The sequence below is a fragment of the Lactuca sativa genome, chromosome 4 (assembly GCF_002870075.4).
Source record: "Lactuca sativa cultivar Salinas chromosome 4, Lsat_Salinas_v11, whole genome shotgun sequence".
In the NCBI taxonomy this organism is placed as follows: Eukaryota; Viridiplantae; Streptophyta; class Magnoliopsida; order Asterales; family Asteraceae; genus Lactuca; species Lactuca sativa.
Window position 1 is genome coordinate 69915987 of NC_056626.2, and position 27517 is coordinate 69943503.

At 39.8% G+C, this 27517-nt stretch overlaps 1 protein-coding gene and 1 long non-coding RNA gene across 2 annotated transcripts; both read right to left on the reverse strand.

The window, feature by feature from the left end:
• Window positions 1–207: 207 nt before the first annotated feature.
• On the reverse strand, window positions 208–1284 carry LOC111896013 (uncharacterized). The gene has a single exon (XM_023892043.2). The coding sequence runs from the start codon at window positions 1282–1284 to the stop codon at window positions 208–210; it is 1077 nt and encodes a 358-aa protein (XP_023747811.2).
• A 22404-nt stretch (window positions 1285–23688) lies between these two features.
• LOC122197651 (uncharacterized) lies at window positions 23689–25136 on the reverse strand. Its single transcript, XR_006191262.2, has 3 exons — window positions 24950–25136; window positions 24228–24430; window positions 23689–24143 (listed from the first exon to the last, which is right to left on the reverse strand). It is a non-coding gene; the product is annotated as an uncharacterized LOC122197651 (long non-coding RNA).
• Between the last annotated feature and the right edge of the window lie 2381 nt (window positions 25137–27517).

Sequence of the window (27517 nt, forward strand, 5' to 3'; positions counted from 1 at the left end):
TAATTTTCTAGACTTATGACTTAACAATTTTCTAAATGTCGGAGTTATAAAACTTCGATCTGCTCCAGAGTCGAAGAGTATGGTAGCATATAAATTATCTATGAGTAACATACCAGATATGACCGAAGGGTCCTGGATAGCCTCTCCGCTTCTGATCACAAACGCCCTGCCACGTCCTATGCCTCCTTGACTCCTTAACTTTGGATATTATTTCTTGATATGTCCAACCTCCCCACACTCGTAGCATTTTCTTCCTTCACCACGGTCTATCCCATTATTGGTTTGTTGATTGACTATTGCAGGTGTTGTGCTCCTGCAGTAACTAGTAGTATGCCCCTTTTTCTTGCACTTCATGCAAGCAAAACAGTCACCTGGATGATGACGATTGCACTGATTGCACCATGAAGATTTTGGTTGCGTAGGTAATGCTGTTGTGGCTACATAATTGGTTGCCACTTCTTGTCTTTTCTCAGATGATTGTTTGGGATTCTTCCTATTAAACTTGTGCTTGTTTGTTCTAGATTTGGGAGACTTAGCCTTTGAGATTACTTTTGTTCCTTGGATCTCTGTGAGGGTTACCTGATGAGCTATCCTCTTGGTGCTATCATAAGTCGCATGCTTTGATGCGATCACCATGCCTTTGATTTGTGATGCTAAACCCCATATATATCGCTCAATCTTCTTATATTCAGGGGTTACAAGTGATGGACACATTACTGCAAGATCATTAAATCTAGCGGTATAAGCTTTTACCTCTGAACCCTTCATGGTTAGGGTCCACAATTCTTGTTCCAGCTTATGTATTTCCTCCCTAGGACAATACTCCTCTAGTAGCATCATTTTTAGCTCTTCCCATTTCATGGAATTTGCAGTATCAATCCCCATTGTATTCACATGCCTATTCCACCATGTAAGAGCTGCATCAGTGAAAGTACATGCTGCAAATCGTACTTTACAATCGTCTGGACAAAAGCCTATTTGAAAGACGGATTCTGTCTTTTCTAGCCACCTTGTCAAATTAACTACCCCTTCATTTCCATGAAAGATTTTTGGCCTGCAATTCATAAAATCTTTGTAGGTACATGTTCTAGTGGTCCCTACATGGCCTTCATTTCTAACTCCATCTCTTGTAACATTAGATAGAGCCGCAACAATTCTTTGAGCTATGATTTCTTCAAGTTGTACGGTACTTATTGAGGGGTTTATTTCTGGTGGTGGTTGTGGTTGTTGTTGTTGTGGTGTTGATAGTCGGTTAGGGTTTAGCCAATTAGTCCTTCTAGGCATTTTGTTTTAGTTCCCTATTATAAATAATAAGAATTTTATGAGTTTTGTTAGTAAGTTAATACATGAACACTTAAATACTTCAATTATTCTTCAAAGTGTAAAACATAATGGATAACACAATGATTATTGTAATATATGCTTCATATTATTATTGGTGGTTACATCAGTTTATTTAGGCTTATAAGAGAAATTTTTTTATAAACATTACAAAATTTGCAAGGTTTTCTACATCCTTGCTATAAACTTTTACTCTTTTTGCCTTAACTAGTCTGATTTTTCTATATTTACACAACCACTAGTTTTAGCTTATCTACCAGAAACCTAAGTGATGACCTAGCACATCAGTGACATTAACCACTTGCTCCTCAAGTTCTTGAGTTCTCTGCTCAAGACCTCCTGTGTGCTCCTCGTTTCTCGAGGTTTGATTATATAGCTCTAACTCTGCAATCCTTCCATCGTGAGTAATCATATCGTTATAAGCGAAATTTATACGATGATGGACATCCATTACTGATTCCTGATCTCGAGTCCTTTGTCCTTCTAGCCTTCGTACTCTTCCGGAGAGATGAGTAGCCCTTCCTTCAAAAATTTCCATCTTATCTTCAATTTTCGCACTTTTCTCAAACAATTGAGATAAGGCGTTCACTTCAGAAGAATGTGGGGGATGTGGTCGAGATGATTGACTAGTCTCATACATCTTAGCAGCTCTTTCTTCTGCCACCTACCTATCTAAGGTTTGGGCTATTCGTGTAGGTTCATCTTGAACTCTATGACTTCCTAAAGATGTCGCCTTCTGATTCTTCTTAATCTTTTTCCATATTGGTATGGATTTACGTGTTGTGCGTTTCATCTTTGCTCCTCCTAGAACTTGACGATAAAGAGTGTTCATTGGTGGTAAAGATGATGCTACTGATTCTGTCTCCTCCATTGGTTCGCTCTCTTCCATTAGTTCACTCTCTTCCCATTCATTGGAAGGTAAAGGTGCTCCATCGTCAGAAGATATTGGATGAAAGGTGGTTGGATTTATAGGGTAGTAAGGATCGCCTGCCATCCTGGGGAATGAAACTTCCTCTTCTTCATCCGTATCCTCGATGATTATCCATTCTCGTGAATGTGCCATGTCGAATTCCTATACATTTTGGATCATCAAGAGTTTAGTCTATCAAATATTTCTCCCAAATTAAATATTCCATATGATCTGATCATAATGTAGTTGCGCACCTACACCTAGTTGTGATAGGATCTATGCACATATAAACTTTAGTTGGAATATTTGATCTAAATCCTTGAGATCAAAAACATTCCGGGTATTAAGGTGTATTCTCTTTGCGGGTCTGAGTCTTTATATATGACTCTATATTCTTATTTATTGTATTCACACTTTAATTATTGTTTGTTGCTTTAGTAGAATAAATAATAATACTTTTTATCATAGGCTAAGGGTTATACCTAAAACCTAATAGAGTAAGCCCTAAACTATAGACATGCTTTCCTAAGAAAGTACTAGTTCACTATAGTTAATAGCTCTGATACCAAATCTGTCACACCCCGGCCGTCGGCGGAAACACCGGGTGGTGCAACGTCATTCTTCGTATCATAGTTATATAACATACATTGAACAGTACTAAAGAAAATACATACCTTTTATTGATAATTGAAAGTTACATAACTGTTTTTCTAGAACCTATTACATAATATCCGACTACGGCACACTTCTTAATGAACAGAAAGATAATAGTAAAACTTCTCCTGTTCGAATACATACCAGCTTTTCAAGATCCTGAAAACACATACATTTTAAAAATACGTCAACATAAAGTTGGTGAGTCCATAGGTTTTGACTCTATATAAAAATAACACATTTTCCAAGTTCAAAAGTATAGTTTTGAAAGTATCATTTTGACTCTTCAACATTTAGTATATATATCAAGTATAATATTCTACTTATCAAATAAGTGTTATACCTAAACGTTCTTTGAACCTAGAGTATAAGTAGGGGGAAACTTATACATAATATTAATACTTGTATACGACAAAGTATAATGTTTCTAACAAATTGCTACCATGAGCCTATAACCGCTGCTACGACACAATACCTCTGATAAAACACACTCATGATTTCCATGAGAAACAATACACTCATGATTTCCATGAGAAACAACACCGTACGCTTCATCGATGCCGGAACAATAACAAGTTAAAGGATAGTTCATCACTTGTTTATGGTTGACTGTAGCTAACAATCACAAGTGGGGTTGTCAACCTGTATACTAATTATACATGACCTCCTCGCTCACACGGGATTAACGGTTACAGTTAAGAGGATTTCCGCTAAGATCCCCAATCTTAGTTGATGAATACAATTACTCATGTGGACTTCGACGACTTCCTATAGGTCTAACAACAAAAGCATTTTCGTGTCTAAAACTCTAAGTTACTAGACTTTGCTTTTAAACATTACTCCTAACTTCATAACATTTAGGAAGTATAATAACTATAACTTGAAGTAAAACCAGGTTTTATCTTAACATAAAACCAATAATAACAACAGCATATAACATAACAAGTTTTATATTGATATAAAACCAACAATAACAACGTACATACTTTTTAACATATAGAACTTCTAAATATAACCTTTGAACTATATCGCACACAACATATATAGAATCTTAAGTTTAACTTAATATCTACATTAATATATTTCTATAACAATAGCATGCTAACAAGTTGACAATAGTTGTATATATTCAAAATATTATAGTTAGAACAACTATCTATATTGATACTAATATACCATCATATAGACCTAATGGTAACGTATATACAATATTTAGCATGTGTTTTCCCCCAAAATATTAGAAAGTGGGGCCGTGAAACTCACCCTAGTAGCGTGATTTTATGTAGTCGAAGCAGAAACTGTCAGCGATACGAGGTTGTCGAGGCTCGGGATGCAAGATGGCTTCAGTAGGGGAGAGAGGAGAAAGCGAAATGGTGTAAGGAATAGCTGAGGTCGGACCTGCTATTTATAGTAAGGATTTTAGACTCTCACGTCGTGAGTTTTATGAAATGCACGTTGTGAGTCTTGCATGCTCATCCCGTAGACTTGCCATTTGCATCCCTAGCTTCGGAGGGTGGCCATGTGACTCCTCATGTCGTGAGTTATCCTTGCTCACGTCGTGAGTTTGGATCTTATCCCTTCGTAGCCTCGTCACACACCTTCTAGATTACGAGATGTGGAAAAATGACACCTCACGTCGTGAATAAACCCTTGTTCACATCGTGAGTTCAGTCAGATTAGGGTTTCTGATAGCCAATTATTCGGAAGGTCGTAACTTTCACATACGAACTCCGTTTTTGACGTTCTTTATATCCAAGCGTAGGTATTTACGAGTACTAAAACTCTCTTTTAAACTCTAATGGCCAATTCTAAGTCTATTTTAAATTCCTCTTATTATAGAGATATATAGTGTTCGGTTTATCACAACTTCTTTATGCGAAGTCAGATTCAGACGTTCTCTATATCTTTGGAATCGTATGGACATATACTTTGAGTTGTATTATAAAGAATGTTCGTATTTGTATTAGAATTAATCATGAACTACATAGTACGTTTATCACATTACTAATTTACAAAATCACATTACATGATTGGTATAATCACATGTGATTGTCTATTGACCTATTTTGACTGGTGTTACACAAGGGTAAAATGAATGGATAAACTTCGACTCATATGCTTGTGCTAACTACTTGTTGAATCATACACAAAAGCACATTTTACAATATCAAGTTATTGATGCATTTTCGTACAATCAATGTACAACTAACTCATAGTCAACAACTCATATCTCTAGGTTTGAAGAATATAAGATATTATCGTCTCATGACCACTCATGATAAAATCCATGAAGTGACTCAAATGAGCATGGGTTTAATCCAATACTTGAATCTCATTCCAGGAGCACTCATGAATGTTGCAACAACTTTTGCTATGTCTAAACACTTTAGATATCTATAAGCCCAATTCATGACAATATTGATTCATACCTACTTCTAAAGTATGATTGACCGTGGAGAGTTTGAATAACCTAGCTATTTGGGAAGTCAAAACATGCAAAGTGAAACACAAGAATAATACTAATCCTATATGGCCCCAAACACTTTTGAGAGTAAATAAAACACCTTTTATTTAAACACCATATTGATTACTCATTATTCATTGTATAATGTTTCGAATAATCAACTTTATACTTGAATCAAAACAATAGTTGTCCCATGCTCCAAGCATGTACACTATGCTTACTAAACAATAGTTTCTCCATACTCCAAGTATGCACACTATGTTTGTCTACGATCCTTACTTCGTGAAATAGATCAATTGAACATGATTCCAGTTATGCTCATTTCACAATCCCAAATCCTTATCACAAATGTAAGAATACAATATTTTTTTCCATTTACTGAAATCTGTTAGATTCTAAACTTATATGCATTGATCCTCTTGTAACGACTATGCACAAAAGTCACAAAGACTTGGCAACATATATTTACAAAGTATTCGAATGGAGAGCAATTCCATGGAAACGAAGTCTCAAATTCAAAGTACATTCCTTTGAAAATCCTTCTTGCATTAAGTTCTCTAATCTAGCACAGATTTAATGAATAACTTCCACCTCTGGAAACATTTCCACGTTGCCATTTTGACTATCACTTCTGAACAAGAGTTGCCTCTTTTCAGAATATGTCAATATGGTACTTCGAAAATCAACACTATACTTCCAACTGTCCATGAGTAACCAGCCTTTGGTAAACCTCTGATTATCCTCGACAATTGCTTAATCATTTTAGTCAAATCCAGTTCTAATCCTTTTCCCACTTAATGCCCTAGGAATTTGGAAAATTTTGAACGAATGAATACTATAGAACATATAATCGATCCTATATCCGAAGCATATGGGACACGATTCATGATGTCTCACATAAAGACATGATACTAGACCAGTCTTTTGCTATCATCATAATCGAATTTTAGAACGCAAATAATGTAATTATGACTAAATTTGATTAAAATCTCATAATCTAAGATTTTAGAATGGGAATGAAGTATAATTTCCTCTCCCTTAATTATAGCAAATAACTTTTCAACCCCCACAAATTCACGAATTGAAACCCTTTTGTTTTCTATAATTAACATTGCTAACTTGCAATACTAAACATAATAATCATGCTCCCAGTAACATGATAATTATTAGCATAACACTTATGCTCCAACTAGCTTTGACATGTATCTAGAAATCAGCTAAACTTCTAGAAATCAATACTTTATTGACTTTCTTATCAAATTTCAGATTTCTGATACGAGATGCTTTGATAAGACTTTATCAAAATCATACACCTTTTCTTAGATAGCTCACATGTGTGTCTAAATAATTTTTAGAACTATGAAAAGGGATGCCGTAATCATAGTCTCAATTGTTTAGATCTTTTCCATTTCTCACAAGTCCATATTAGTGTGTCGGTTAACCACACACGCTCCACTAACGACTTTGAGAATGCAAATATCACAGGACCCGGGACATGTTTAAGTTGGCGACTCGGCGAGTCCATATTCCGGACTCGGCTAGTCACCGTTGTTGGATGAAACCCTAATTTTCAGGGGTTGCACCCTATTTAAATGACGTTTTGTGCCTCATATCAGCCCCCATTGCGTCTAGAACACTCCCTCTCGAAGCTCTAACCCCTCTTTTAGTAATTTGGGTGATTTTGGTGCATTTCTTTGAAGTTTTGGAGAGAAGAAGAAGGTAGATCAAGAGGAGAGGAAGAAGATCCAGAATCTTTGTGCCATTTCAGAACTTCTAGAGGTATTGGACTCGAAACCCTCTCTATCCCTTCATTATTATCTTGTTGAGAGCTTGTGATAGCCATTTCAAGGCTTCTTTTATTCTTGACCTTTGTGTAATGAGCTTATAGTGTTGAGGGACTTTGGATCTAGGCATGTTTGGGCTCTAAGGGCTCGGATCTGTAGCCTTTATAGACCCTCATTGCTTGAAGACCCTAGATCTACCATTTTAAGTACATTTTGAACCCTAAAATCCATATTGGTGAACATCTACATGTAAAGTTGGAAACTTTACGTGTTATTCGTGTTCTAGGAGTCCAGATCTGTGAATGGCATGGACTGGAATCGAGCAAATCTGTGTATTTAGTGGGTGCATGGAAACGACTCGGCGAGTCTGTTCGCGAGTCTCCGAGTTTGTCCCTTTTTTGTAGTGTCGAGTGAACAGTGAGTCACGGGGTGTGACTCAGTGAGTTGGAAGCTGAACTCATCTATGGAGGAACTCGGCAAGTCAATGCCCTGACTCGGCGAGTTCAAGGCAATCTCCTTAGATCAAGAACAGACTCGGTGAGTTGTTCATACAACTCGGCGAGTCGAAGCAGCAAGTGTTCTTTGGATGAAGATGAACTCGACGAGTTGTTCATACAACTCGGCGAGTAGGATGAAGGACTTGAATATCAGTTTAGAAGGAGAACTTGTTGAGTCGTCGCCTAACTCGACGAGTAGAAACGGGATTCAGGACAATTGTTTGGGTAGGGACTCGACGAGTTAGAAAGCCAACTCGGCGAGTCGGGTCAACTGAAAGTTGACTCTGACTTTGACTTAGGGCATGATCAGGGGTAAAATGGTCATTTTACCCAAAGAACAGTTAGCAGTGTTTGATTGAGTATGTGTGGGAATTGCAGCCGGAGGATTTCCGAAGCCACAGCAGCAGCATTAGACAGTCAGTTCCCGATCAGATCAGCAACTACTTCGAGGTGAGTTACCTTCCAGTAGCGGTGGGTCTACGGCTTCAATGCCGACCCACCAGTAGGAGTCGTATGTTAGATGATTGTCTTTGTGATATCATCTAGGTTTGCTACTGCCTGATACGTTATGTGCTAGCATGATATGTTATATGAGATAGAAGTAGAGATCGGTTGATAGGACCGAAGGGTAGTTCAGACACCCCAGAAATGTCTGACAGTACGTGATGATATGTTTGCATGCTGGCTTGTTATGTTATATGCGATAAAGATAGTAAGAGGGGACTAGTCCTCGAGGATCGGTTGTTTGGATCGATGGGTAGTCAACACCCCAAAATGGCTTGACACGGGTAGTCAGCACCCCAGAATGGCTTGACACGGGTAGTCAGCACCCCAGAATGGCTTGACACGGGTAGTCAGCACCCCAGAATGGCTTGACACGGGTAGGACGGCACCCCAGAATGGCCGTACCGGGTAGTCAGGCACCCCAGAATAGCCTGGCAGTATGTATGTTATGTGTTTGTATGGTATGTGGTACGATGGGGGAACTCACTAAGCTTCGTGCTTACGGTTTTCAGTTCTGGTTTCAGGTACCTCCTCAGCTAGGGGAAAGGAGCCGGCGCGGTAGCAGCATGTCACACACACACTCTCTGGTTTCCGCATTTACGAGATTCTCTGGGATTTATACTATGATATTTTGATTGGTTGTATGATTTGGCTTTTAGACATGGTTTACATTGTGTCATGGTTTGATCAAACAATGTTTTTAATTATTAATGTTTTCTAAAGTAATGTTTTAAAACGAAATTTTTGGACGTGAAAATTGGGTCGTTACAAGTTGGTATCAGAGCCCCGGTTTGAGGGATTCGGACACACCTTCGGGGGTGTCTGAACTCAAATCGAGGGATTAAAGGATTTTCTAAAAGAAAATGTTTTCTAAAAACTGAGAAAAGAGTTTCGAGAAAGAACGAAGTGTGTGATGTACGTGACCGGCCGAGCTCAAGTAAGTATTCCCCAAAGTACCCATACAAGTTTATGTTATGTTTATCAGCTTTTGTAGAACAGCATGCTAGAATAGGACTAAGGATCTAGGAGTGATGCCTTATGTGCCTGCTTTATGTGTTTCAGTTGTATGAGAATTGCATGCTAGTATCGAGTAGACAGCAGTAGGGTAGCCTGTTTAGGTTATGCCTGATAGTGCGAGTTTAGCGCTGTGTGCTAGTTCAGTTTCTCTCTATGAGAGCGGAGTTGCTTGAGGTTGTTTCCCTTGTCTGAATGCTGCTTGCTTCGTGCTATGTGGGACTCTGAATAATGGGAATTAGCCACTAGGCGAATACGTCACGTCACATGTGATCATGGTCGAATAATCTTAGAGTACCGGATTTGATCCTACTGCGCAGCTCTTGTTTGAGTCCAACCATTGTAGGGATGAGTCGGGTACTCGAAGGATTATCTGATCCTCGTCATGTGTGATGGTATTCGGGTAATGGCTAATTGGCATTACAAGGAGGTCTACAGCAGCTGAGGACTAGATCGAGTAGAGTCAGAGATTTCCCTAGGGCGAGCCTAGGATGAGTATAGTAGTGATCAGCCATAGTGAAAGGGATCTGGTGGAGTCGAGGCAGTCCTTGAAGAAGGTACGGATAGATGTGGAAGGTAGTATGGGCGCGTACTACTGAAAGCAGAGGATCCGTACCCGAACCAAGGAAGGCCAAGATAAGACCAGGGAACTTGTAAGTATCAGTGATCCCTCAGGAAGTATCAGTATCTCTAATGTTTGTTGTGATGGTGGTACTTCGATCGAGGCCGGTAGATGGTGGTTCAGGAGAGGGGTCAGGTTCGGGATCAGGTTCCGAGCCGGTAGATGAGGGACTACGCGAGTTCATCGCGTCAGAGATCACCAGAGGCATCCTTGAGTCGACCCCCATCCTCTTTGGGTCGATCAAGGAAGGGATCATGGAGTTGATGGAGGATCGCCTTCGGGCATTCAGGAGTGATATGGCATCTAACCAATCGGGATCTCGCACACTGTCCTTCAAGGACTTCAGGGGCAGTGGTGCGCCAGATTTCCACGGGGTGAAAGACCCCAATGCTGCCAGGCGATGGATTGCAGACATCGAGTCTACACAGTTGACTAGCTTCTGCCCCGAGGGGTCGAAGGTGAGGTATGCAGCAGGGTGTTTACGGGACCGAGCCCGGGATTGGTGGGAGTCAGTGGGTGACTCGTTGGGAGCCGCAGCTATCGAGGCTATGACCTGGTCGGACATTGTGACCAGGTTCAGGGCAGAGTTTGTGCCGGTTGTCGAGCTTCAGCAGCTGGCCATGGAGTTTCTAGTAGACCTGGCAATTTCAGACACGCAAACACGAATCTGTGAGAGACACGACACGACACGAATACACGACACGAATACATCTTAAAAATTGAGATAAAGCTTATTTCTCATCGTGTAATCGTATCGTGTCAAATTCGTGGCCGACACGTTTTCATGACACGAATACACGAATTGCCAGGTCTAGTTTCTAGACATGAGACAGACGACGGAGACTGTGGCGGAGATCACCGCCAAGTTCCGAGAGAGGGCTTTTGTTGGTGCCCTAGTATGTTGGTGACGAGGATATGAGGAGGACCCGTTATCATGATATGCTACGAGCTGACATCCGGGAGCATGTTAGCTTTTCGGCTTGCCCTACCTTGGACTCTATGATTGCCAGGGCGAGGGAGAGGGAGATAGATTTGGAGCACATACAGAAACGGAAATTAGAGGAGGGACAGACAGGAGGGGCTTTGGGGAAGAAGCCCAAGGGATCAGATGGTAGTCCGAAAGGCCAGTCAGGACCAAGCCGCTGCAGGAAATGCGGCAGGCCGCACGAGGGGGCGTGCAGGATGGGATCATCATGCTACTACAAGTGCGGCAATTCTAGGCACATCAGCAGGGATTGCACTGCTTCGGCAGCAGTTATTCAGACATTAGAGTTGCCGTGTTTCCACTGCAACCAGAGGGGCCACAAGAAGGCCAATTGCCCCTAGTTAACAGTTTCAGCGTCGGTGAAGGCGCCAGCTCCAGCAACCCTGCGGATCACGGATGGCCGGCAGGGCAAGGCAGAGGCTCCAGTGGTGAGGAGCCGAGCATTTCAGCTGACTACCGAGGAGGCACGCGCCGCACCTGATGTGGTGACGGGTATGATTCTTTCCCTCTATCTTATTCTTATGATGTTATGTTATTGATATGTGCTCTGTATGTATATGTATGCATTAGGATCGTTCCATGTGAACGGCCTTCTAGTTCAGGTGTTGTTCGACTCGGGTGTGTCCCGATCATTTGTTTCTCTTGTGCTTAGCAAGAAGTTTCATGAGTCATCGGGCGAGTTAGACAGCCCTTTGGAGGTGGAGATTGCTGATGATCGATCGGTGCGAGCATCGATGGTATTTCGAGATTGCGTGCTGCGTTTGTTTGAGGAGCGCTACTTGGTAGACTTGGTTCCCATTCCGTTGCGCGGGAACAAGGTGATTATAGGCATGGATTGGTTGAGCCCTAATGGGGCAGTGATAGATTGCGTGCAGCAGCTAGTGTGGGTCAGGACCCCAAGCGGGGGAGAGTTAGTGATTCATAGCAAGAGGCCGCAGTGTGGACCCACTGTATGTTCAGCAGCGAGGGCTAGGCACTATCTTCAGAAGGGATGCGCAGGATATGTCGCGTATATGATGGATACCCGGGAGGCGGGTAAGGCGACAGTGAGCGAGGTTCCGTTGGTTCGAGATTTTGCAGATGTTTTCCCAGAGGAGCTACCTGGGATACCTCCGGAGTGACAGGTGGAGTTCAGGATTGACCTTGTTCCTGGTGCGGCTCCGATAGCCAAGGCACCGTATCGGTTGGCTCCTCCCGAGATGCAGGAGTTGTCTACGCAGCTGCAGGAGCTGCTAGACAAGGGATTTATTCGTCCGAGCAGTTCACCCTGGGGAGCCCCGATTCTGTTTGTGAAAAAGAAGGACGGGTCGCATCGGATGTGTATAGATTACCGAGAGATGAATAAGGTAACGGTGAAGAACCGTTACCCGCTTCCGAGGATTGATGACCTCTTTGATCAGCTTCAGGGAGCATCTTGGTTCTCCAAGATTGATTTGCATTCGGGCTATCATCAGATGAGGGTCAGGGAGGAGGATACGCAGAAGACCGCGTTTCGGACGCGCTATGGCCATTATGAGTTTGTGGTGATGCCGTTTGGGCTCACCAATGCTCCTGCCGCGTTCATGTACCTCATGAACCGCGTATGCAAACCGATGTCAGATCGGTCTGTGATAGTCTTTATCGATGACATCTTGGTTTATTCCAAGACTCAGGAGGAGCATGAGGAGCATCTGAGAGAGGTGTTGGAGACCCTGAGGAGGGAGAGCTTGTATGCCAAGTTCTCCAAGTGTTAGTTTTGGTTACGCGAGGTGCAATTTCTCGGACACCTTGTCAACCAGAACGGGATTCTGGTCGATTCGGCCAAGGTCGAGGCCGTGATGAGATGGGAGGTTCCAAAGTCTCCATCGGAGATTCGGAGTTTCCTGGGATTAGCAGGCTACTATCGGAGATTTATTCAGGATTTCTTCAAGATAGTCGTACCCCTGACGCGGCTGACGAAGAAAGTCGTGGTCTTTCGGTGGGGACCCGAGCAGCAAACTGCGTTTGAGACGCTGAGACAGAGACTGTGTGAGGCGCCGATCTAAGCCTTGCCAGAGGGCGTAGAGGATTTTGTGGTATACTGCGACGCGTCCATTTCAGGGTTGGGCGCGGTACTGATGCAGAGGGGGCATGTCATTGCCTACGCTTCGAGGCAGCTCAAGCCTCACGAGGCGAACTACCCGACGCATGATTTGGAGTTGGGGGCGGTGGTTTTTGCCCTCAAGATTTGGCGGCATTACCTCTACGGTGTTCGATGTACCATCTACACGGACCACAAGAGTTTGAGGTACCTCATGGATCAGCCGAATCTGAACATGAGGCAGCGTCGGTGGTTGGACGTGGTGAAGGATTATGATTGTGAGATCCTTTACCACCTGGGGAAGGCCAATGTGGTGGCCGATGCGCTTAGCTGCAAGGCGGCGTCGATCAGGGATATGTGCATGAGGATGACTGTAGTGACTCCCTTGTTGGAGCAGATTCGGGAGGCCCAACAGGAGGCTATCAAGGAGGAACAACGGAAGAGCGAGCGTGTGGTGGGTTAGGTTTCCTCCTTTGATTATGATTGCCGAGGACTTTTGACACTATACCATAGGGTGTGCGTGCCGTATCACGGAGGCGTGTGCCAGATTTTGATGGAGGAGGCGCACAAGTCCTGCTTCTCCATTCATCCCGGGGCGACGAAGATGTATAGGGATCTTCGTCTGGATTATTGGTGGCCCTGCATGAAGCGGGATGTGGCATGGTACGTTGAGCAGTGCTTGACCTGCAGGAAGGTCAAGGCCGAACATCAGAGACCACATGGCAAGATGCAGCCGTTGGACATTCCACTGTGGAAATGGGAAGATATCACGATGGATTTTATCACGAAGCTTCCCAGGACCGCGCATGGAGTGGATTCTATTTGGGTCATCGTGGATCGATTGACCAAGAGTGCTCACTTTATTCCGATTCAGGAGAGCATATCGGCCGAGAAATTGGCCGACATCTATATCAGGGAGATCATGGCGCGGCACGAGGTGCCAGTATCTGTGATCTTGGACAGGGATGTGCGTTTTACTTCCAGATTTTGGAAGAGATTTCATGACGAGTTGGGCACTCGTTTGCATTTTAGCACCGCCTTTCACCCGCAGACGGATGGTCAAAGCGAGCGGACCATCCAGACTTTGGAGGATATGTTGCGGGCATGCGTGTTGGATTTCGGTGGTAGCTGGGATACCTATCTTCCCCTGGCCGAGTTCTCATACAATAACAGCTATCACGCGAGTGTTGACCGTCCCCATTTGAGATGTTGTACGGTCGGAGGTGCAGGACCCCGATATGCTGGGGTGAGGTTGGCCAGAGAGTCATGGGGAGCACCGAAGTGGTGCTCAAGACGACCGAGAGGATTCAGCAGGTCCGGAGCAGGCTTCAGACTGCTCAGAGTCGGCAGAAAAGTTATGTCGACAAGCGTCGATCCGACTTGGAATTCCAAGTCGGGGATATGGTTCTCCTGAAGGTGTCGCCTTGGAAGGGCGTCATTCGATTCAGGAAGCGAGGCAAGTTAGGTCCTAGGTTCATCGGACCATTCCGAGTCATGGCCTGGGTGGGCAAGGTGGCGTATAGACTGGATCTGCCAGTCGAGCTTAGCCAAATCCACAACACTTTCCATGTTTCCCAGCTATGGAAGTGCCTAGTGGACGATTCAGCAGTAGTGCCTTTGGAGGATATTCAGGTGGATGACAGCCTGAATTACATTGAGCGCCCAGTCGCAATCCTTGACAGGAAGTCGAAGGATTTGAGGAACAAGAGGGTGGAGCTAGTGAAGGTGCAATGGCAGCACCGCAATGGTTCGGAATGGACTTGGGAGCCGGTGGACGAGATGTTGGAGCATTATACCGAGCTGTTTCAGGATCGAGCAGCAGACTTCGAGGACGAAGTCTAAAATAAGTGGGGAAGATTTGTAGCACCTGGTTCCTGGTATGTAAATCTTATTGAGAATTTTCCTTCTCTTTAGCCTTGGACTCGGCGAGTCGGACCTATGTTGGCGACTCGGCGAGTCCATATTCCAGACTCGGCGAGTCACCGCTGTTGGATGAAACCCTAATTTTTAGGGGTTGCACCCTATTTAAACGACGTTTTGTGCCTCATATCAGCCCCCATTGCGTCCAGAACACTCCCTCTCGAAGCTCTAACCCCTCTTTTAGTAATTTGAGTGATTTTGGTGCATTTCTTTGAAGTTTTGGAGAGAAGAAGAAGGTAGATCAAGAGGAGAGGTAGAAGATTCAGAATCTTTGTGCCATTTCAGAACTTCTAGAGGTATTGGACTCGAAACCCTCTCTGTCCCTTCATTATTATCTTGTTGAGAGCTTTTGATAGCCATTTCAAGGCTTCTTCTAGTCTTGACCTTTGTGTAATGAGCTTATAGTGTTGAGGGACTTCGGATCTAGGCATGTTTGGGCTCTAAGGGCTCGGATCTGTAGCCTTTATGGACCCTCATTGCTTGAAGACCCGAGATCTTCCATTTTAAGTACATTTTGAACCCTAAAATCCGTATTGGTGAATATCTACACGTAAAGTTGGAAACTTTATGTGTGATTTGTGTTCTAGGAGTCCAGATCTGTGAATGGCATGGACTGGAATCGAGCAAATCAATGTATTTAGTGGGTGCATGGCAACGACTCGGTGAGTCGTTCATGTGACTCGGCGAGTCTGTTCGCGATTCTCCGAGTTTGTCCCCTTTTCGTAGTGTCGAGTGAACAGTGAGTCACGGGGTGTGACTCAGTGAGTCGGAAGCTAAAATCATCTATGGAGGAACTCGGCGAGTCAATGCCCTGACTCGGCGAGTTCAAGGCAATCTCCTTAGATCAAGAACAGACTCGACGAGTTGTTCATACAACTCGGCGAGTCGAAGCAACAAGTGTTCTTCGGATGAAGATGAACTCGACGAGTTGTTCATACAACTCGGCGAGTAGGATGCAGGACTTGAATATCATTTTAGAAGGAGAACTCGTCGATTCGTCGCCTAACTCGACGAGTAGAAATGGGATTCAGGACAATTGTTTGGGTAGGGACTCGACGAGTTGGAAAGCCAACTCGGCGAGTCGGGTCAATTGAAAGTTGACTCTGACTTTGACTTAGGGCATGATCAGGGGTAAAATGGTCATTTTACCCAAAGAACAGTTAGCAATGTTTGATTGAGTATGTTGTGGGAATTGCAGCCGGAGGATTTCCGGAGCAGCAGCAACAGCATTAGACATTCAGTTCCCGATAAGATCAGCAGCTACTTCGAGGTGAGTTACCTTCCAGTAGCGGTGGGTCTACGGCTTCAATGCCGGCCCACCAGTAGGAGTCGTATGTTAGATGATTGTCTTTGTGATATCATCTAGGTTTGCTACTGCCTGATATGTTATGTGCTAGCATGATATGTTATATGAGATAGAAGTAGAGATCAGTTGATAGGACCGAAGGGTAGTTCAGACACCCCAGAAATGTCTGACAGTACGTGATGATATGTTTGCATGCTGGCTTGATATGTTATATGCGATAAATATTGTAAGAGGGGACTAGTCCCCGAGGATCGGTTGTTAGGACCGATGGGTAGTCAGCACCCCAGAATGGCTTGACACGGGTAGTCAGCACCCCAGAATGGCTTGACACAGGAAGGACGGCACCCTAGAATGGCCGTACCGGGTAGTCAGGCACCCCAGAATAGCCTGGCAGTATGTATGTTATGTGTTTGTATGGTATGTGGTACGATGGGGGAACTCACTAAGCTTCGTGCTTACGGTTTTCGGTTTTGGTTTCAGGTACCTCCTCAGCTAGGGGAAAGGAGCTGGGGCGGTAGCAGCATGTCACACACACATTCTCTGGTTTCCGCATTTACGAGATTCTCTGGGATTTATACTCTGATATTTTGATTGGTTGTATGATTTGGCTTTTAGACATGGTTTACGTTGTGTCATGGTTTGATCAAACAATGTTTTTAATTATTAATGTTTTCTAAAGTAATGTTTTAAAACGAAATTTTTGGACGTGAAAATTGGGTCATTACAACAAGGGCCTACCATTGCTTCCAGGTAGTTATGCAAACAACTGAGAACTCATAGAACTCACATGAATAGTCAACTTTTAACTGGAATGGGCATAAAAGCAAGAATATGTCAACACGATAGGTTACAAACCTCAAGTTGTGTGCTAGTAAAAAACAACAGGTTTTATTCTTGATTAGTTTTTGAAACTTTTCAAGATCTTTATGACTCCCACTGACGTCTTGACATATAAGATTCACTTTATTAAGGACCATTCCTTGACAAAGCAAATATTCAAGTGTTAGTGCAGATTCTTATCAAGACAAACACTTTACACAATTGGCCTTAGTTGGTCTTTGTTTTATCCAAAAGATCACAACTTACCAATTTCAAATGTACAAGAGTATGAAAACACTTTACTCTACATTTGACAAGTGTTATAAACCTTTCTTAAGATTATTTCACTCGAGTTACAATCTTTGGAGTATGACTCTAAGACTTGTTTTGGAATGAAGTATGACTCATCTTCCATGATTTAACCATTTCAACAATTCACGATTCCTCTTCCTTAGCCAAACAAATGCACCAAGATGTACTTAGAGGATCAATTGTGACATGGATTTTCCTAATCATTAAGATGATCATAAAACACGATATTAAAGTAGTCTCCCATCTTTTTAGATTGGAGAAACTTTTATCTTTCTGCTTAATTTGATTCTACTCATTCGTCTTGTCATACACTGAAACTTTTCCAATGTTTCAGAATTATACATAAACTTGTAAGCACAACCATATTTACAAAACTTTAGTAAATCATGACGAATAGCCTTATCGTTCTTTGTGGTGGACCTAATCAACGCACAACCAAATGTACCCGATCTCCTAGTCCTTCACTTGACTCACATATACATTTAAAAAATGAATTAGTCTTAATTTCACAAAGATGACAATTCTCATTCATCATACAATACAAGTTGCAGGATTCCAAGTGTCTGTCCAATTGAAACTTGGGTGATGAAAAACTTTCCTTATTTGGTAAATTATGATAGTACCACAAACGAATGAATCAAATCCATTTTCCAATATTGCTATCAGTGGAATCATATAAACAACAATTTTCACAATTCCCATTGTAAGGATACTTAAAATTAATAAAATCAAAAATTTTCTTTTATTTTAAAATTGCAGGAAAAACTTATCCTTACAATGCAAATACATATGAAAAATAGGTTGTTATCTAATCCTAAGCAATCTACCATAACTCTTAAGGAACAGCTCAAAATTCTGATCTTCAAATCATGCGATTGAAATCCATCTTTGCGATCAGATTCAACATACTCTTCTTCTAAGCTTCCTTTCCTTTTTCGATTCTACAAAACATCAAAATGCGACCTAGTCACATCATGTAATAAGAATCTCCAAATAGGAACTTAATGGAGTTAGATAGTGGACTTTACCCGAAGTAGAGTCAAACTTTTCGAATTTACCATCCTTATTATCTTTCAGGTAAATAGGGCAGCTTCGCAACCAATGCCCCTTCCCTTGGCAAAGAAACATATGGACTCTTTAGCAATGGTACATAGGACAATCTCAAACTTAGCCTTTCTCTGTACCATTAGGTCAAATGACTAGACCATGGTCGATCCCTTTCCATTGGGAAGATAAAGCTTTTTTGGACTTCTAATGTTACCATTGTCAATGTCCACGGAAGTTTGGGAAGTAGACCTTCTAATCAAATTTGCTCTACCAATGCCCTAAATCATTGTTGATTCAGAAGCAACAAGCAAATAGGTTAGATCAATAAGGGTCATGTAATGATCTGTCATTAGGGAGTGACTGAAGAACCAAGTGAACAACCAGCTACCTCGAGACTTTGACACCCAACTCTCCCAGCCTGTCAATATGTAACTTTATCTCCAAGATGTAAGCACATATAGACTTTGCTTGCCAATAGGGATTGAGTGACCTTGAACTTTTAAAGAACTTATGGGTTAGGGAGAATATTTGGAGGAGGTGGAGGAAGAGAAGTATGATTTCCATGATCTAATCGTGGGATATCATCTTCATTAGGAAATTTTGTTCCAAGAGATTTGGGAAGATCATAGTTGTCTGAACCAGACATCTACAATATGAGAAATTCAAGTTAGTTTATTTAAGTCCTTAATATAACACCCAATATGAAATATTAAGGCTAGGACCCAACACAATATTTTATAACTTGGAAGATCGATGTCGTAATCCAAGCTATAAAATGTTTTAAGATAGGTAAATGACGATTTACCAATTTCCACCACGAAAAACGAAAATGAATTTTAGGTATTAAGTGAATTGAAACTTCTAGATCCTTTGAGATTCATTAAACTATTCGATGGCATGTTTAAATCTTGATTGTGCCCTCTCAAGTTTGTGACTGGATGCTGAGGATCACAAACAAGGTGTGAATAACCATGCAAATTGACTTGCCACCCTTAATTTTTATCATCTAATCGATGTGCCGGTTAACCACACATGCTCCACTGATCTATGATAAACATTAAGTCACCATTCGCCACTCTTACTAGTCCATGTTAGTGTGTCAGTTAACCACACACGCTCCACCAACGACTTGGTAAGGTACAAAGTGTAATTTCATGGGTTAGCACAAAATTCACATTTTTCTAGGTAACTATGATTGGGAATTATAAGTGTTTTGTTACTTAGTATTTATCATTATACTTTTAATGAAAGGAGAATTAATGTCGTGTCCTACCCTTTTGGATAACGACCCTCCGCCAGTCAAGGAAGCGGTAGGTAAGAGTGGACACCCATTAAACTGCCATTTTATAGGCAGTAACCTTATACCCCCTTATAGACCGATTTCGTGAATAAGGCCTACTAACAGTAAGTCTGACTTTGTTCTTATACATACACACACACACACACACACACACACATATATATATATATATATTAAACCTATAATACTATAATAGTATAAGGGTTGAATTTTAACTTTTAAAATTCTAAGGGTTTAATTTGGAATTAAAGTATTCATGGGGGGAAACTTTACAAATTCCAAACCTTGAGGGCAATTTTGAACAATTCAAAAAACTTATGGTTGCCATAACTTACGATTTTAAAGTAGTTTAATGGAAAAACTTTTTGAGTTCCATAACTTGAGGACAAGTTATGGAGGACTTTAAAACATTAAAAAATGGGACTCTTCATTTTCATAACTTATGGAAAATTTATGAGTTTTAAAATTCATAAATGAGACTTTTCAAGGACATGTTACAAAAACACATATTATGAACAATTTTTAGATCAATTTGGATTGAAAACAATTATCACATAATTTTTCTATCAATCTAAACCAACTCATAAGAGCAAAATCATTCATATCATCAATCGTCAAGAAATTAGCATAAACATATAAACTAATACAAATCTTGAAATTATGACAATTACCTTTTATTTGGACAAGCAAGAACATTACCCTCTTGGAAAACATATTTCTAAGTTCAAAAAAATAGTTTAGGTAATGATCCTCATCCAATACCAAGCAAAAAACCCGAAATTCTGCACACATGTGCATCACCACGTCGTGGTAAGGACTGCCACGTCGTGGTGAGCAGTCAGATGCAAAAATGGTAGAATTTCAACCTTGGAAAAACATGTAACATCAAGTACAATAGAAAACAGCTCATGGCTTTGATACCACTGTTGGGTTTTAGTATACTACAACATCCTTGTAACAGCCCGGATTCCCAGGTATTATTTATTCTTCTTAATTTTGGTGTTTTGTGAGGAGACTCGGCAAGTTGGAGCTCAAACTCGCCGAGTATGATCGCGGTTTGGGAAAGGGTTCGTGTTCGGACTCGGCGAGTCCACGCTGTTTAATGAAACCCTAAATTTCAGGGTATGAGACCTATTTAAAGGGGCTTATGGCCGTCATTTGCGGCCACCAACCCCAGAGAGAACCCTAAAAGATTCCTTGAGCGTTTTGTGAGAGAAAAGAGGAAGATCCTTGATTATTTGTGGGTAATTTTGCATATAGAAGAGGATCAAGGCAAGAGGAGACCAAAGGAGGTGCTAATCCAGTGATTCCTGAGTCCAGAGACTTCATTTGAGGTAACCATTCGTTCCTTTCTCAGCCCTTGGTGTAAATCTTAGAGTTAGGGCTTCTTTGTGGAATGATTTATGGAGTAATTGGCCTCTTTATGTGTTGATGCTTTAGATCTGGACCCAAAGAGGTCCAGAGACTCTTTTCCCTCAAGCTTTATGAGTGTTAATGGAGGCTATGATCTTAGAATAACATTCTAGAGACCATATCATCAAATAAGGCCTTTGGACCTTTGCATGAGCACCAAGATTGTAACTTTACGTGATAAATGTGCTTGGAAGGACTGGATCTATGAGTTACTGGAACGGATCTGACCTCAGGAGTGAGTTTGAGTTCATGCATGGCTTAGACTCGTCGAGTCTAAAGAACAGACTCGGCGAGTAGCATGAAGATTGTCCATAACCACTCAGCGAGTGGTCTTACCGAGTTAAGGGTTGACTCAGTGAGTCAGGGAGAGTCAGAGAGGGTTGACAGGTGGACTGAGTCAAGCTGGAACTCGCCGAGTTGTTCTTGAGACTCGGCGAGTTGAGTCGTGGTGGCCCCGCGATTCATGCCAGGTGGAACTCGTCGAGTCAGGGAAGTACTCGACGTGTCAAGAGAGGATCCTAGGGAGTCAGTAAACACGTATAGACTCGCCGAGTCGCTCTAGTTCACTCATCGAGTCCGGTCAAAGTTGACCGTTGACCGTTGCCTAGAGTTGACCAGTGTTGACTTGATAGGGGTAGTCAACCTTAGTTGTGAAAGTGTTAATTAGAGATATATTGTGTTATAGGAGGATTATAGCTCGGAGGATCGAGCGCGAGTGATTTCCGGGATTTGCGAGTTATCGAGATACGCGAGGTGAGTCTTCTCACTATACTTTACCTTGAGTAGGTAACCAGAGTTATGTGACAGAGTATTTGTATGCTATATGTATGTTATGTGTTGTACTGCATTATTTCTATGTGATTTATGTTGTGAATGTTTATAGAGTTGGAACCGGAAGGTTCCCAGAGTTAGAACCAGAGGGTTCACAGAGTAGGGTCCACGGACCCACAGAGTTATAGCCTCGAGTGGCTAACATGTGTTATGTGTAGTATTTTGGGGAACTCACTAAGCTTTGTGCTTACAGTGTTGGTGTTATTTGTTTCAGGTACTAGTGATGACCGTGGGAAGGCGCCGGCTTGATCAGTACACACACATGGGATTTTTATGTTATGTGATCTTGGGATTCTTTGTATGACATGGATTGGAGTTTCAAACACTAATGTTTTTATGAAAATTAAATGAATATGTTATGAGAAAAAATATTTTGAAATTTTCGGTGTTACAATCCTATGGTGCACATACAACCCTAAAAGCTTTGGATCTATGTTTTCTCTAATTATATATTCAATATTGTTTCCAAAGATTTAAGCCTACAACTAGCATACAAATGATATAAACTACATAAAGTACAAGTTAGAAGTTTACCTCTTAGCGTAGCTTGTAGAACTTGATGAATTTAGCCTTTAAAAGCTTAGCCCCAATAGTGTGGAAGCCTTAAATGGGATCACAACACATCATGGACAACAGTGGAACTTGAGAGAGAATCCTAGCCTCACCAAACCATCCATATCCTCCAAGAATACATTAGTGGTGATTTTAGCTATGAAGTAACATATTTATATGTGGGATTCCAAAGGTCATGGGTTAATCCAAACCCATACCCATGGGTTTTATGATCCATGGTTCTTGTGGCCCAACTCTTTATGTATCCATACATAAACTTAGTCCAACATGGATCATAAGCCCAACACATATAAATATCACTAATTACCATAATTAGTCCCCATTGATTTAATTAGTCTCTTTTGCTCACTAAATTAATTCCAAATTAATTCTTGATCAATACTAATTAAAACATATGATTTCATATTAATATATTATAACTTATAATATATTAATAAATCATATATATAACCTTCTCTCAAGAATCCATCCTAACAAATTATCCTGATGATATGCAACCCAAATGGACCATGCTACTCTCGGGTCGAGTACATACCAATAATAGTTATGGGCTTAGACATCTAATCCAACAATTTAATCACCAAAATTCAATCTCATTTACTTTCACTACAAGAAAAATCTAAAATAATTACCGAATAATTCTGTAGCTAAAACATGATATCCGTAGTTAAACATGATTAGAGACGGAATTTGTTATAGAACCATTCTACAGGCAAATTCTTCGTTAGTAAAGGTTCGTTACGGAATTCGTAGTACTTTCGTAACGGAATTTGCAACAATTTGAGTCCGTAGAAAAATAGCTATGGACTACATCCGTAGCAACATCGTAGCAAATTAACTACATTTTTTCCGTAGCCAGTCCGTAGTGAATTAACTACGCCCCGGTCTATAGTAAATCTGTCGTAAATTAACTACAAACTAAATATGTAACTAATTTTTATAGCGAATCCACTATGGATAATGTCATAGCAAATACTCTGTAGTAAATTTACTACGACGTAATTTCGTAGCATATATTCCATAGTAAATTTACCACGATTTACTTCCCTAGCAAATATTCCATAGTAAAATTACTGCAATGCACTTCTATTGCAAATATTTCATAGTAAATTTATTAGGGTCTACTTCCGTTGCAAAAAAAATGAGACGTAATAGATTCAATAACAAAATCCATAGCAATTAACCTACATAATAACTTTGTAAAAATATATGTGGTAACAACATAAAAATAACAATAGCAAAAATGATGACATGATTAATTCTGTAGCAAAATACATACATAAGTAACTAAAAAATTCCCAAAGTAAATTTATAATAAAATAAACATTATAAAATTGCAATAAACAATAAAAAAGTTACATAAATTCTTAATGAAAAATAGTTTATGATCGAATTAAATTATGATTTGTCCAAAACACCAACAAAACTAATCTAATAGTCAAACTCAAATAGAAATCCTAAACATGCAATAAAAAAAAAACTTGTCACTTATTATTTGTGTTTCTCATATCATTGACTATATTTCTCATGTCATTAAAGTTCTTCGGTTGTCTACTTTTCTCATATCATTGACCATATTTCTCATGTCAAAATGATGTTTTTTAGAAGTTGTCTCAGGTGAAGTGTATGTTTGAGAAGAGTTTTCATGAAAAATGGACGTGCCATATGATCCAAGCCCATAAATTCTTCTCTTATGGTCATGTCCTCCGATAGATGTATAAAACAGTTCACTTTCATCAACTTCCTTTCCTAACAGTGCCAAATCCGCACGTCGAGACACAAAAAATCCTACAATGTTATTGTTGCATTAATATATAGTTTATACAAGATTTTTTAAGTTTATATTATCAAATAAATTAAAATTAAGCTTACATAAACCTCTTTAGCTTTGTTAACATGAAAAGTCTTCCCCTCGTGATCCTTAGTATGAGTAAACATGAATATATATCATAGCATGACGGAGATTGTCCCGTATATTCCTCCTACATTGATATCATACATATGTAAAATCTCACCTAAAGATGTATATTCATGTGTGGCCTTGTTGGAGCTCCTTTTAATGGGAATGGAGACATCTGTACTTTAATATAACGAGTGCATTAGAAATACAACATTACAAGTTTTAAATATACTAATTTGCAACAAAAATAATTTTGCAGGAACTTGATACCATTAAAATTCATAATATGAATAATATTTCGTTCACATATTCAGTCTACACTAATGCATAGGGGCCTAAGCTTGTTGTTGAACTAATCAGATTATAAGCATTATTTAATTACGTATTCAAGATCATAAGCATATAAAGAGTAACTAAAAGAATTTGATACCATTAAAATTGTTTCGATACCCACAAAAATTGAACAGAGGAAGCAAATAAGTCGTGCCAGGGGAAAATAAAAGAGAAGAAAAAACATGTTGTAGTTAATTATCACCCTTTTTAATATTTGAAAGTCAATGCTTGAAGTTACAAAAAAAAAACATTTGGTTGTAAATAAAGGCCTGATTGATTCTGGTCCTTTTCTTACTTTTGTTGTTGATGGCTAAAGAAGATGATCGACGGAAGAATATAAAAGCGAAGGAAAAAAATAAACCTGGAAACGCAAGGATTAGAAGCACCGAATAGTGGAAAGAATGGAAACACGACCAAAGACGTATAGTGAAATTCTCCTCTGTGTGGGTAAGTTATGCATAAATAATGGGGGAACGGTTTTGATGGGAGTGGATATAGGATTTCTGTTTACCCGGGAGTGGGATAGGAAACTAAAAAAATTTGAATATTTTGGAAAAAATTTGTTTGGCCAGGAGTTATGAAAGGAAATTTTAAAATACATATTATTTTTTCCTTAATATACAATAAATGAGGGAAGATATATAAGGTAGAATTAATTATGTGGGTTATATATACATGGAAAGGATTTCACATATATAAGGAATGTGTCAAATTGTGAAATCTTAGTTAATGGGGCAATTTGGTCATTCTCCATAATTGATGATTTTAAGTTTTTAAGCTCAATCACTATGATCGTTAAAAAGTAGACAAGAATATTTTTACCAACTTTAATTTATAATGTAAAAAGTAATTTTTTTCCCCTAAAATTTTTTACTTATCTGCTATAACTTGTGTTGTGGCCATTTTACCCCTATGCGTCTTCCTTTTATAAACCACTGGTTTGGGGGATTAACAAAACTACCAACAGAGGCAGAACATAAGTTGTAGGGAGGTGAGTGGATGTATGTGGGCCGAGGTACACAGAGACTGTTTATATAATGATGTTACACATGAATTGTTTCTCTAATTAGGTAACATGTTATAAGTGACATAAATCAGAAGTAAAAATAAATTAGCAATAAATTAATAAAATACAAATGATTTTTTTTCAATCAACAACATATCTTAACGGTTTGTTTCTAATTACTCAAAATGAGAGGGGAAAATACATTATTCAAGAGGAGCTATATTGTAAATATTTAAACCAATGAGGATTGCAGGACTGAAAGGACTTAAATACCCCTGGTAGGAAAAAGCAACAAAAGTAGATAAAGAATCACTTCTGTCTATTATGCCTCTACAACCTGTTATACACAAACACGCCTAAATAAACAATCTGGTTCGATAGATAAACTAGTGCTCCCCAAGTCCAACCAATAATCTGTTGGATTAGGTGTCTAAGCCCATAACTATAATTAGTATGTACTTGAATTGATAGCAGCACGGTTCTTTTGGGTTGCCCTCAAACCTAGCAACCGGACAAGGAAATTATGAAAAGAGAGATATTGATTTATTATAAGATTAATAAATTAATATAAATGATTTATTAATATGTTAAAAGATTAATATATTGATTAGAAATCATAATGTTTAATTAATAGTTAGCCAGAAATTAATTAGAATTAATTTTGGGGTTAACTGTATTAATTATAAAGTGCAGGGACTAGTTTGCAATTATTTAATAGTTGAGTGGAAGGCTCCAGAACCTCCTTGGAAAGGGGTTGGACGAAATCTATAGGGGAAACCCTAATGATTTCGTCCAAGGGGGCTTGGATAAGGCCTTTGGATTAGCTTAGGTCCCAAGCAAAGGAGTATTAGGGTTTTCCCTAAACCCTAGATCCCTCAGCTATATAAGGAGCCTCCCAGCTCCTAAATTCGGCCACTCCTACCTTGGAAGAAACCTTAGGCCTATTTTTGCATACCCTACCCTCTCTCCTTCAAGTTTCCTTCTTGCTAGTTCTTGAGTGTGATTCCATTAGAGGCGTTACATTTGTGGTGCTAGGCTTCCAAGAAGATCAAGTTCAAGAGGATTATCAATTATTTACTATAACAATTGAAAGGTATGTAACTCTAAAACCCTAGTTATTTATTTTCGAAAATAGCCTCTCTCCTCTAGGGTTCTTGTTTGCAATTCAAAGTTATATGTTCAATAGTTAAAACATAGATCCAAAGTAGGTTGCATGTGAACTTAGGAATTGTTTTTTTGTTTTTTTGTTTTACCTAAAACTCATTAGTGGTATCAGAGCCATTGTTTGTTTTAAATTTAATTGCTATAATAGTTGAATTGCACATTAGGGTTTATAGCCATTAAACCCTAAAGGCCAAAATTTTCGATTTTAGGGTTTTGGATCAAAGGGTTTTCGAAAAACCCTAGCCTCCATGAACCCTAATCGAAATTAGGGTTAGGGTTTTGGAAACCCTTGCCTCCTCACTTAAAATTTCGAAATATGCTAGCCCCTTTTAGGGTTTCTTTGTTTTGGATAATAGTTGCCTTATTGGAGAAATCTAGAAGGGATATGAATTAGGATTAAATTAATTGTTTAATTTAATCAGATAATCCTTACAAGATTTAATTAATTAATTAAAAGTTAATTAATAGATAAATATTAAATCTAGTTATTTGGTTTATTTTAAATTTAAAATTAATGTCTTAATTTTCAAAATTTATATATAAACCCTAAAGTTTTAAAAGTTTAAAACACACCTTATATATATATATATATATATATATATATATATATATATATATATATATATATATATATTATAATTAAAAGTTAAATATTATATATGTATAAGATAAGACTATGGTCAGTCAAATCGCTAGTATGCCTCATTCACGAAGCTAATCTATAAGGGGGGGTATAAGGAAACTGCCTATAAAATGGTA

Bases quoted from the DNA above. Each gene is read 5' to 3' on its own strand.
- LOC111896013 (XM_023892043.2), bottom strand. From the start codon at position 1,284: ATGCCTAGAAGGACTAATTGGCTAAACCCTAACCGACTATCAACACCA.